Source organism: Taurulus bubalis, assembly GCF_910589615.1.
Source record: "Taurulus bubalis genome assembly, chromosome: 17".
Taxonomy (NCBI): domain Eukaryota; kingdom Metazoa; phylum Chordata; class Actinopteri; order Perciformes; family Cottidae; genus Taurulus; species Taurulus bubalis.
The window spans coordinates 6171840-6184612 of record NC_136605.1 but is presented as its reverse complement, the minus strand read 5'-3'; the positions used below and the strand labels follow the sequence as shown (position 1 = coordinate 6184612).

Sequence of the window (12773 nt, the reverse complement as noted above, 5' to 3'; positions counted from 1 at the left end):
ATAGCAACAACTTGACCATAACGTCATTAAAGGCACACATTTGTCAGCGATACAATAAAGAAGCTCATAAAGCTGGTGCAAACTGTGTTTTTTAAACCGTGATCGGGCACATGGCTTTCTTTTGTCAGGAATGCTGGAGGAGAGTTGTGGACCTGAGGGAGGATGTACATGTACCACAGAGCATTCGGCACATGGTTGCATCAAAGCCTTTCGGTCTACCCTCCACCCCCCCAGAGGAGCATAGGGGTGGAAAATGTAAAAGGCCCTCTAGTGCTCATATGATCACAAATCAAGAGAATGGAGCTGAAAGTGTTCGAATGAACTCTGCTATTGAGGAATGTTGTTTTGGGACCACGTGGCGTGTGAAATCTGAAGGCCATCACAGAGCACAGTATAAATCAAGTCACTGACAGTGTGCATTCTTTGCGGTTAACAAAGCAGCATTGTATTTAGGTCACTTCGGGTGATGTTTTTGCGCCACTACAGAGGCAAAGATATTGAGACGTGGTCACACTGGTTAAACAGAGATTTGCTATTATTAGCCTATATTCCCCTTCTGTATGCCCAACTTTTGAATTTGAGGAAATACATTTGCCTTCTATGCAGACATTTCAATGAAACAATTGATTCCACACTCTTAGCTTAGATCATTTTAGCATAAAGACTGGAAAGAGGGAAACAGCTAGCCTAGCTCTGTGCACAGCTAACAAGCCTCCTACGCAAGGTAAATCACCTACTGGCTCAAGCGTAATAATTTAAAGCGTTGTAAAACCTTTTGGGAAATAAACTCATTGGCCTTCTTGTCGAGAGTTGGAGAAAATTGATACTACTCTCGTATCTGTTTGTTAGATCCGTTTGTGAAGCCGACAGCTGGTTAGCTTAGCACAAAAACAAGGATAGCCTGGCTCTGTCCAAAAGTAATACAATCTGCCAACCAGCATCTCTAAAGCGTTATATCTCGGTCATTCATTCTGTACAGTTTTTTTAAACTACAGTCTCACATGGCTAGCCGTTTCCCAATGCTGAGCTCATCTAAGCTAACCATCTGCTTGTGGCTCTATATTGACCAGACATGAGTGGCCAAAAAAAAAAAAAAAAAAAAAAGCCAACAAGCTTTGACAATGTTCTATGAAAAACATATTTACAAGACTCATTAGAGGGAATAATAAGTTGCATTAAATGAGCTCAGTTAAACGGATGCATGAAAAACACAACATTATATGGCAGTGACGCAGCTGTATCGTCAGTCACACTTGGGATAACGGGTACAAAAATAATGTGATTGAGGAATCCATAATCTGCTTATTTGGTGAGCAATGTATCGTCAACCTAATAGAAAAATAATGTGCAACCTGAAAAGTGTTTCACCCCATTTTCTTTTCACTGCAGAGCGCTTGCCGCCTGAGGATATAGTGGTCCCGACCCTGGCTTTGACTTCCATAACCTTGTGCTGTGTGAGGTAAAGAAAATACAAAAAGGACATCCAAAGTAGCTTATCGTTGAGGCTCTTCTTTCCACTCCGACATTTCAGTTTTCTGTGAAGGCTGGATTGTCTGCCTCTTCATCCAAGCTTACAGCTTGCTTCTGAAAGGACAGCAGATAAAGAGGAGTTCAGACGTAACCCAATGCTGTAGCCTGTGTGTACCGATTACAACAACATGTGCTAAATGCAAACAGTCTGAACTGTAGAGTGTGAGCCTGGACTCACTTTTGGGTAGGAGTAACCGTCAGGGCTTTGGCTCCTCCAAATGTGCACTTGGTCCTCGGTGGTTTTCTGATAGACGGGGTTTTCGAAGTGAATGGTGTTGGTGTTCTTCTGCCTGTAGGTCCTCCACAGCACCACGCCACCAACAGCCACCAGGCAGAGGATCGCTACAGGAGGCAGATGGAGAGAGAGGTGAGACACGATGCTCCACGCTGTTCGTAGGCAACTGAGGCAGCAGCTGCCCAAAGCAACTCACCCAGAGGTATCACAATATACACCACCATCAGGGAGGAGGAGGCGGCGGTGTCGGGTGTAGCTGCAGCGAACCCATGTCTGAAATCTGAGGGAAAGTAAACACCAAAGAGGAGTTAATGATACACGGAGCCTGCACACATTGTGTGAGGACAATGCACTCAAACAAACTATGGCAAATGCAACAATAATGTAAACAGTCTACACAATTTCACCTAAACCATTTAAAATGCATTAAAAACAAAAAAAACAGCATTATGGTCCTTGCCTGGAGAGGTGACTGGAGCCCCTGTTGTGGTCTTTGGCATTTCAGGGTTCGCCGGCTGGGGTGACGCGGTGTTCCTTACAAGAGGCTTGGTTCTGGTGACGATGGGCACGGTGGTGGTGCGGACCCGGGGATCAGGTGTGGGGCTGGACGGCATTCGTGGCCGAGGAGGGTAGACTGTGTCTGGACCTTGAGGCAGCACGGGCGCTGCAGGCGTTGGCACAGCTGGTGAACAAAAACAGTCAGAAAAAGGAGTGCTCGGACGCATGAAAATGTTTAATGTAAATAACTGAAATTATGATTTTGTCCCTGTCTTATCAATATTTGTCGTTTCATACCAGGTACACATGTCCTCATATCCCTGGCTAGCATCATGCCATCTGCACAGACACAGGTGTATTTAGGGGGATGTCTGCCCACTTCAGGCGCTGCCAGGCACAAGAACTCACACCTGGATAACAGGCACCAATCTCTTCCTGCAGTGGAAAAGAGGACATTTGACTTGAAATCAAAGCGCTTTACATGTTATGAAGCCCTTAGCAGCAGTTATGAAACTAAAGCAATAGTTAGACATTTGGAAAATAAGCCTATTTCACAAAACGTTCAACTATTCCCTACTTAATCTGATATTATTACAGTCTATAGTGACCATTATGGTTTGGACACACACACACATTTACACTGGAACCCAAACCAATGCAATTAAGGAGGATTAGAGTACAGGTTCTCAACAAACCCACTACAAAAATAGCCTGTCATAATGTTTTTTTTTTCCTTTCCCCCCCCCCCCCCGTAACAAAATGCTGAGGCCTGGGGGTTAGAGTGGCCTAAGCATGTAATACGCCATCTAATTAATAATATTAGTGAATGAATAATAAACATTGCTGCAGGTGTTACACTAATGTTATGCAGCTGTGGTCAGGGAGGAACTTAATATTCAGTAATGATCTTTTACGTGAACACATTTCTGAACAGTGCGGGGCAGTGGTGTCTCTTACCAGCGGGTTGTTTGAGGTTATGGTAGATAATGACGTCATCTGGGGATGCTAGGTGCTCGACCACTGGCGTGATGTCACTACCAGTCAGCCTGTTTGCACTGAAGATGGCATTGTTACTGACGTCTGTCCAGAACACACTCTCCTAGAAGAAATGAAAAACAAACAAAGCTTGAGCATTTTAAGAGACTATGAAGACAGCATGGCAGTGGAGAGAACACTCTGCTCCGGGTGTGGGTGTGTGTGACCCTACCTCAAACACAGTGAGGCTCAGCGGGTGGGCCAGATTGTGTTCGTCGATGATGAGGGTGCGTCGACCACCGCCCTGCGTGTCGATACTGGAGAGGGTGTGCAGCTTAGAGTCCACCCAGTAGAGCCGCTGGTTCAACAGGTCTGGAGGAGGAAGCAGGCGGGGGGGGGGGGGGGATCAACTGGTTAGACCACTGGCATCCATGTGAACAAGTAAAAACAACTTGCAACCAGAGGGTTTACCGAGGGTTATTCCATTAGGCCACTCAATGTTGTCAGAGACCAGAGCGCTGCGGTCCACGGCGTTAAGACCCGCCTTCTCAATCTTAGCGGGAGTCCCCCAGTCAGTCCAGTACATGAAGCTGGGAGGACATAGATATGTTGCAAATTAAACCAAAACACAGACATTTAGTCTGTACACTGCGTCAAGGAAGGATTTCGGCATGACTGCGCTTTTTCTTCGTGCTATTGGCGACTCACTTGCTGTTGGGGTCGAGCACAATCGCACGAGGTTTGGATAAGTCTTGGTGGAAGAGAGTCTTGCGGCGGCCGCTGTCGGCAGCTACCACGGAGATGGTGCTGAGGACGCTGTCGGTCCAGTACAGGTTTCCGTGGATCCAGTCGAAAGCGATGCCCTCGGGAGCCTCAATGTCGCCGCCGACCACCACGCGGTGATTAGCGGGGTCGTCGGGCGAGTCCGCCGACGCTCTGGAATGAGCGCGAAGAAAGAGCTGGCGTCAAGCCGGGGCCGAGGACACAGAAACGCTACTTTCACTCTGGAGTCTCTTGCTCACCTGTAGATCTTCTTCTGGGAGATGTCCGACCAGTAGATCTCTTTGGTGACCATGTTCATGTCGAGAGCCACGACGTTCTTCAGGCGGGGGATCACTCTGGTGTACTCACTTTTGTCCAAAGTCATCCTTCTGACTTCATGGCGGTTGGTGAAGTAAAGGTAGGCTATGGTACCTACAAAATCAGAGTGGGAGGGTGATTTATTTAGTAAGAATTTCATGGGAATGTTTTTTTAAATGTCTTAAACTAACAACTGATAGCCAGCCAACACTATTCAAAGTAAATCATCTTGTTTCATCGTTTTGAATTCATTCTGCTACAGTGAGAACAATCCACACGAGGAGCATATGTTTAACGTACGAGTTAAATTGAAGGTCTTCATGTACGTAAGGCTATTCACCATCTTTGAACATTTAAATGTTACCAATTCATGCAACAGACACTGGTGAAAGAACACTGAGCTCATATTCACCGATGGCTTTGCAGGCTTTGGTTGCTGGGTCGACTTGGTAGCCCTCCTGGCACTGGCACTTGTAACTGCCGACCTGGTTGATGCAGATCTGGCTGCAGGTGTCCGGGTTGTCACACTCGTTGATATCTGGATTTCAAGAAGAGGGGTAAAATAACGATGAAACATCTGACGCATGACAGTTTAACAGGATGGTGAGTCATTGGGTCCGTAAGAATTACGGCATCCCTTTTGATCTGGCAGCACAGGCGGGGGACATTGAAAAGGGTTGCGCAAGAGTAACCGGATTGCAACATCGTTTTTTTTAAATCAAACCAAAGTGTCTCAAATGAGAGAGAGAACATAAACCATACAACAGTAGGACTATTTTCTAATTAGTTTGACAGGGTGTTACCTTCACAGCGCTTTTTCTCAACCAGACGATACCCAAAGGGACACAGGCACTCATAGCCGATCTTCAGGTCATTGCAAGTATGAGAGCAGCCGCCATTTTTGTACAGGCACTCGTTGGAGTCTATAGGGGAGAAACAAGAAAAAAAAAAAAAAAAAAAAAAAAACACCATTCTTTTGAGTCTGCATACACTCCAATTAAATACATAAAAGTAGTCATTAACCACACGTTTATGGAGGAGAGGCCTCTACTCACCACAATCCCTAAGAGGCTCATCTGACCAATCCCTGCAGTCACGCAGCTTGTCACACACCTTCTCCATGGTTATGCATTCCCCACTGCGGCACTTGAACCTGCTCGGGCCCTCACAGTGGGTCGCTGTGGAAAAACAAAAGATTCAGTTACAGACCACACAGACGAGAGGTTTTGCATTTGGCTGCCGGATCAGAAGGGGTGAGGGAGGAGATCGGCACCGTTGACGCAGCCCGATTCGTCGCTCGTGTCCCGGCAGTCGTCCTGTTGGTTGCACTGGAGGCTGCCGTGGATGCAAGTGCCGTCGCCGCATTCAAACTCATCGGGGCGGCAGGTGGAAGATACTGGGGAGCGAAAGGTTGACATGTGAGCACAAGAGGCGGCGACTCAAAAAAAAAAAAAAAAAAAAGCGCAGACGAAGCCGCAACGCTTACCACAGTTGGCTTCGTCTGACTGATCGAGGCAGTCGGCCGACCCGTCGCACTTCCAGCTGCTGTGGATGCATTCCCCGCTGATGCAGCGGAACTCCAGGGCGGAGCACTGATGGGCGGGAGCGGATTTGGACGCCGTCGTGCCGCAGTTCTGGGGCCACTCGTCGGAGCCGTCGGCGCAGTCGCCGTCGCCGTCGCAGGCCCACAGGCGGGGGACGCACACGCCGCTGTTGCACCGGAAGGCCGTAGCGCTGCAGGTGGCGGGCGGGCAGGAGGTCTCGTCGCTCCCGTCGTCGCAGTCCGCCTCCTCGTCGCACACGAAGGAGGACGACACGCACTGGCCATTCCCGCAGCGGAACTCGGTGTCCGTGCACTGCTTCGGCGCTGAGAGAAGAAGACACATGACATGGGCGTGAGAAAATCCCTTCAGCGCAGGAAGGAAGGGGATGTAAAATGATGGGAGGGAAGCTGTGGCTTCTAGAAGATAAATCACATGTAATTAAGGAAGCAGAAAGACAGCCCGCGGTTAACTCGGCTTACCACAGCGCTCTTCATCAGCTCCATTCTCACAGTCAGCTTTTCCATCACAGCGCCAGGATCTCGGTATGCAGTGGTTCAGGCGATCCGCGCAGCTGAACTCTGTCGGCCGACACGTTTTGGCCACTGGAAGTGACATAGGCGGAAAACGTTAACTGAGGATTACGCAATCGTCCCACTGAGGGACTGACGGGTACGCAAAGCAGTACGCGGTACTCACTGCAGGTGGCGGGAAGTTCATCGGTGCCGTCGCCGCAGTCGTCTGTCCCGTCACACGCCCATCTGGCCGTGATGCATTTCCCGTTCCCACACTGGAACTGCTTGGGTCCACACGTTGCCCATGCATCTACAACAGACAGATGTAAACACAGCTCAGCTAAAAGGGCCATTGTTTTAGATATCGCCTGTCAGGGGCCAAGACAGGGAGACAATATTACTAACTCTACTTTCTTTTTCCATGGATTCGTGGCTGCCTGGAACCAGGGGGAGGACCCTCCCCCATGGCCCTGCTGATGGAACCGGCCTGGAACCAGGCCTGCCAGCTGCCATGGCCTTGCTTTCTCCTCCCACTGCCCCTGGGATGCCCCTCCTCTACCTCCTTCTGCTTCATGGATCGTGGCTATCTGGATCATGGACCATGCCTACTACTCATATGAATAATTTCTGTCACATTCATTGAATGTGCTGTAACGTTATTCATTCTGGCCACATGACATCTATTGCTTCTGTCCATCCGGAGAGAGAGAGAGCCTCCTCTGTTGCTCTCCCTCAGGTTTCTTCCCCTTTTTTCCTGTGAAAGGGTTTTTACTATCTTTATTGGGGGAGTTTCAAGGAAATCCAGCTAAAGGTTTTTCAGTGTGGGCCAAAGGGACACGAGCGTGACTCAAAACAGTCGTGTTTCTTTTTCAGAGGGGATACAACCTCGCCCCACAGGTGTTACATTACAGTATACGGGAGAGGAAACGTCTTCAGCAACGCCAACGACTGTGATAAACTTGCTGCCAGGTGACAAAAGCGCTGGGAGGTCTATACTCTGGCATTACACACACAACCAAACACACAGGTGCCTGTTGGTACTTGTTGAATGGTTAAACTGAAAGTCAAACGGGGACACTTTCTGTTTGTAAGCCTGCATTCATCAGGATGCTGTTGATAAGGCAGAAATCTCATCTTCCAGGCAGCTGGTAAGAGAACACCTCCTTTGGGGTGAGTTTGAACCCTGAAGACAGTCGCCCTCCCAACCCCCATCTTTTATGGAATGGTATGAAGCCACTGAACCAGAAGGAGCAATTAGACTGTACATCGGAGAGACAGCACTTCATGGAAAAGGCACTAGGGTTCATTCCAGCCCTCTGGCCCCAGGGGAGGGGGGAGAGAGATCCAAACTCCCATATGGCCAACTGTTTCTGAATTAGGGCAGAGGGTGGTGTGGACCAGCAGATAGACATTTAGCAGCCATCATACAGTCAGTGGAATTTTTTTTTTTCGTTTGAACTCAAAATTAAACATTTATGTGTACGTATTTACATTTTCATAAGTTAGTGCCCTGTCAGACAATAAATCATGAATGGCTGCCAGCATAGTAAATCATAACAGCTTCCTGGTGCCATGGGTCCTATGCTTTATTTAAAACAAGGAGAGGTTTTATTCTTCTCCTGCAGCGCGGAGGAAACGTTGTAGTATTTATTTTATGACTCCAAATGACCGCAGACGCTCGCATTAGTGGTTGTAGAGTAAATCAACTACTGGCTGTTAAGCCATTCATGTCTTTATGGCTCCATGTAAACAGGTTTGCCATAAAGATTATCATCAGCGTCATATTGACAGACCTGGTCTCGTCACAGGGAGATCCTTGTGGTTAGAACAGTAGAAAACACTTGGGTTTAACTCTGAGCTCCTTTTCCCTGAACGGTGGAGCTTTTTACTTCATAGACTGGCTCCCATATCCCCCAAAACGACACGTAACCCAAACCCAAGTTCACGGTGGTCGTTTACTTAAAGTGCTAAGAGGAGGTTTGTCTGAGAGAGACAACCCGGACCAAATGGCAGCGTTATTGATTGCGTAATTTATTTCCTCAAATAAAGTCCCTCAGCCAAAAAAAAAAAAAAAAAAAAAAGGAGGACAGCCATTTCCCAACATGGGGGACAGGACACGTTTCAACTCATGACTGGTGGTAATGCATGGGGTGACAACCAACCAGTTCCAACATGCCTCACCATTTTCCCAGCACACACACACACACGGGGAACAGGTCGGTGACTTCCCGTTGGTGTGTGTGTGCAACCAAAAGTGGAGGAATGCTGGCCGAAGACAATGTTTCCACTGGAGGATGAGTTGGAGGGCTTCCCATTCGGTTTAAACCATGTAGGGCGTTTCAGGTGAAGCACAATGGCGGAGAGAAAGCCGCCTGCAAACACGCTGGACATTGCATCATGTGGGAAGAATAATGCTAGTTTAAAAAAAATAATAATATTCCCATGATGCATTCTTTTAAAAATGCAAGTGGCGCCAATTCCCACATTGTGAAGAGACAGCTTCCAAGAAACCGGCTTTTCAGAAACCCTGCTTGACACACACACACTATTCACACTGCTCGAACCTCATTGGCTGCGGAACCTGCTAAGAGTTGAGCGCCACTGAATGAAAAGGCAAAAAAAGAAAAAAAGAAAAAGCAGCTCCATTCAAAAAGCGTGGACGAGAAAAAAGACACTGTAACACATTTAAATAAAAGATGCATGATGACTTATGGATAGAGGATTTTAAATGATGGGAAACTACAGGCCGAGGTAGGGTGAAACATTCACGTTAGAGATTTGACCTACATTCTGGGACTAATTGCGCCCTGCCCCCCCCAATCACCTGCATCTGGTGATATCAGGAGTGGGCAATTTAAAAACACACTTTGACTAAATACCTGCTCCAGAACCTTATTTATAACATTTATACGTCTATCAAACATAAAGATGGAGCGCAGAATATATATACACACATTTAAATATATACAAAAACATTTTCTACACGTGTTTCAGGCGAAGGCCAAGTCCCCTCCAAACAAATATCACAGCTAAAAATGCGCGTGCTAAAAACGTGGACTTACTTGTCTGCACAAGGGCGCAGAGGAGAAGCAACAACAGTAGCGCGTGCCACGGCCGCCCCATGTTTTCAGGCTCTGGAAGTCGCGTGCACACTGGAGGCCCGCTGGCTGCTCTGCTGGGAGTTACTGGCGACCTGTCACCGGTGAGGCTGCTGCTGGAGGCGCAGGTGGAGGCTCTCGTCGAGCGGCTGTAATCAGAGACGCTCCCGCTGGAGGGTCGGCTACACTGTTCTGTTTGACAACAACTTCAGGCCCATTAAAATGTGTCCAGCGGGGGGCGGGGCCGCGGGAGTGGGGTGCAGGGGGCGGGGTCCGGAGTGGTGTGATTCCTGAGGCCAACAGACCCAACAATTGGGGGGCGGAGCTTTCCAATTTACTATGCGAGTTTAATTAACCCCTTCAGGGAGGCGCGCGCACATGGATGGAGACGTTACGTAAGCTTCATTCCCCGAAAGCGAGACGACCTCACCGCTGTACGTACAGAGGGGCGTGGCCAGGGATTTAGGAGACTTCAGGGGTCAATAAAGGTCAAGATCAGGGAAGGAGGGGGATAATCTGTGATTTTGAGAACAAAGTCGAACTATTATGAGGAAGAAAAGAAAGAGATTAGTGGACTATAAAAGTCATGTTATTTCAGCTTTTAAATGGGGGATGTATAGATGAGTTACATCAATGAGACCTGCATTACTAAAGGTCTGGAGGAGCAGAGGGAAAGTACTCTGTTATCAGGAGCAGCAATGACAGATTGTGTGAGTAAAGGAAGAGAAAATAAATTATAGTAATAGTAATAATAATGATAATAATAATAATAACTTTATTTATATAGCACCTTTAAAAACAAGGTTTTAAATACCAGTAAACTAAAAAGGACCATACCATTAAGGCAATGAATACAACAAAACCAAACAAATAACCAATTAGAGTAAATGGAATAGAAAACAAACAAATAAATAAAATATACAAACAAAACCAAACAAATAACCAAAAAGAGCAAATGCAATAGAGAACAAACAAATAAATAAAATATACAAACAAAACCAGGGGAACAAAAGGATTGCACAATAGATCATAAAAGGACATAAAAGGACGACATCACTTAAAAGCAATTCTATAAAAATGGGTTTTAATAATAATAATAATAATAATTACAAATAACTAATAATAATAACAATTATAAACTCATAATACTCTGAGTTAATTCCCATAATATAAGAGATTTGTTTCTCATAATATTATGACTCGTTTCTGAAAACACAATCACTTTTTCTCAAACAAGCATTTTCTTTTTGTCCCCAAAAGAATTCAGTTTTTCTAGAAAAATAATTAAAAAACATCCCCCTCGCAAGTAAATAAGATGTTCCCAATCCACCGGTTTGAAGTCCAAGCGTTGTCCCCAGATGTGTCCTGTGACAATCTGTAAGACTGGCAGCGGGCCTACTGTTCAATATCTAAATAATAGCAAACAAGCGGTGGCACAGTTCATACAGGGCTGTTGTTGCCCCAGCCATGTTGTTGTAGGGAAAAGAGATAATTTACTTATTCTTATCTTTTTTTCTTTTAATCTACTAAGAAATAAAAGTTGTACCGGTGGGTGAAACTTTCTCATACAATATTAACAACAGTCCATAAAGCCATTAGGGACGCTTTTATCTCCATATCACCACTTCCGGAATTCAGGTTGGTGACCTCTCGTAAAAATAGATATATATATTAAAAAAAAACATGTTATTTCAGGTTCAAAGTCTCAAACTCTGCCCGGGTCCATAAAATAGTTTATGATGAAATTTACATCAGAGGAGCAGATAAAGTACAAACAGCCTTGACCCAAGAACAGAGAGCGTCATATAGTTCAGCAATACGCCTCTACGAGCCATATAGTTTGTATATAGGGAAAAGATCAATAATAATCCTGATCTTTCTTTTGAGGAAAAAATGGAAGAGGCGCTGGACAGTCAACGCTGGTTTAAAACAACAACAACAGCAGTAACAACAACAATAATGACAAGAAAAGTAAGCACTTATTGGGAAATATTGCACAGTGTGTTGACCCCGTCACTATCTCAGGAAGGGTTATACATTCAAGTCAGTTTGTCATGCGTGACCTTGAGTGCTGCTCCAATGTGCACAGAAACTATTAAAGTGTGAAAGACACACGTTGGTATATGTGTTGCATCTTCCTCCACCGTGAGAGCTGAAGATCTACAGAGGCTACTAATGGGATTCAAGGACCAAGGCCGAGGGAGGCCGCCATTCAAGATGGGGCAGCCAGAGGGAAGAAACAGAGAGTAAAGTGATACGCAGATCCAGATCAAGTACCCCAGATGCTTCAAATGTTGTCATGTGTTCTTGGAAGTATCACATGCAAAAGTGCTCCTTCTGCAGAAAAAAAATGTCCCCTTGTGACGTCAGTGAGGAGATGTGACATTATTTGATTGTCAAGACTGACATGAAGGTGTGAGCGGTCGGGAGCGGAGCTGGTTTTAACCACTTCATATCCAGTCAGGTAGGGCCAGTGGTTCCCGCTGTAGGGGTCCAGGGGCCCTTCAAAGGGGTTCCAAGGAGGCATCATGAGAGATTAAAAAAATCGCAGAGAAAAAAAACAAAGTTCTGCAACACAAATATTAGATATTTGTACTTTTGCTCCTTGAACAGGTATTTAAATGAGACCATCTGACAGATTTAAAGGGGAAATGTCTCTTTGGTGGAATTACCAGAAATGGTGAGTGTTTTGAGAAATGAAATTTCATGACATTTTGTGAGACAGGGGACCACAACAATGTATTATATCTTTGTGTTTTTTGTGTCAAATAAAATAGTGGGGTACAATGTACAATGTTTCCCAGTGGTGGAAAGGAGTTAGTGTTTCCCCCCATTAAAGTGTAAAGTATACCATACACTGGAGTACTTTCCAGTGTATGGTATACTTTACTCTTCAATGGAGAGAAACACTAACTTTTACTGTGCTACACTCATCTGACGTCTATAACAAACAACACATGTGATCATTTATGATTCATAAAATAAGATGCAATATTAGCTCTGAGCCTCCGCATGTAGCTACTGCTCAACAATGATGATCCAATAAAAAAAACCCTGATAGGGACGGGGCCGTGCTGCATGATGAATACCTGTGTGTGATGCATGAAGTGCTTTCAGTTGTTTGGTCCAATGGCGCCCCCCCCCCCCGCTCCGCCTCTAGCTCACTGTGCAGCACGTCGGGCTGCAAGTTAATAAGAAGTGACAAGGAATTTTTAGGCCTCTGCTAAAACTGTGTCCTGGAGGTTACCTCCAACTTCTCCCAAATGAGATGTTTCTCTGTTTGTTGTCCCAAAACACACAC

At 45.9% G+C, this 12773-nt stretch overlaps 1 protein-coding gene across 1 annotated transcript; it reads right to left on the bottom strand.

Annotated features, from left to right (window-relative positions):
- Positions 1–1527: 1527 nt before the first annotated feature.
- ldlra (low density lipoprotein receptor a) lies at positions 1528–9497 on the bottom strand (the record flags this gene model as incomplete). Its single annotated transcript, XM_079233533.1, has 18 exons — positions 1528–1584; positions 1709–1872; positions 1962–2045; positions 2226–2447; positions 2561–2698; positions 3221–3362; positions 3471–3610; positions 3710–3828; positions 3947–4174; positions 4261–4432; positions 4731–4856; positions 5122–5241; positions 5374–5496; positions 5592–5714; positions 5805–6185; positions 6342–6464; positions 6559–6684; positions 9437–9497. 18 exons carry the CDS (start codon positions 9495–9497, stop codon positions 1528–1530), a joined length of 2649 nt encoding a protein of 882 aa, XP_079089659.1.
- Between the last annotated feature and the right edge of the window lie 3276 nt (positions 9498–12773).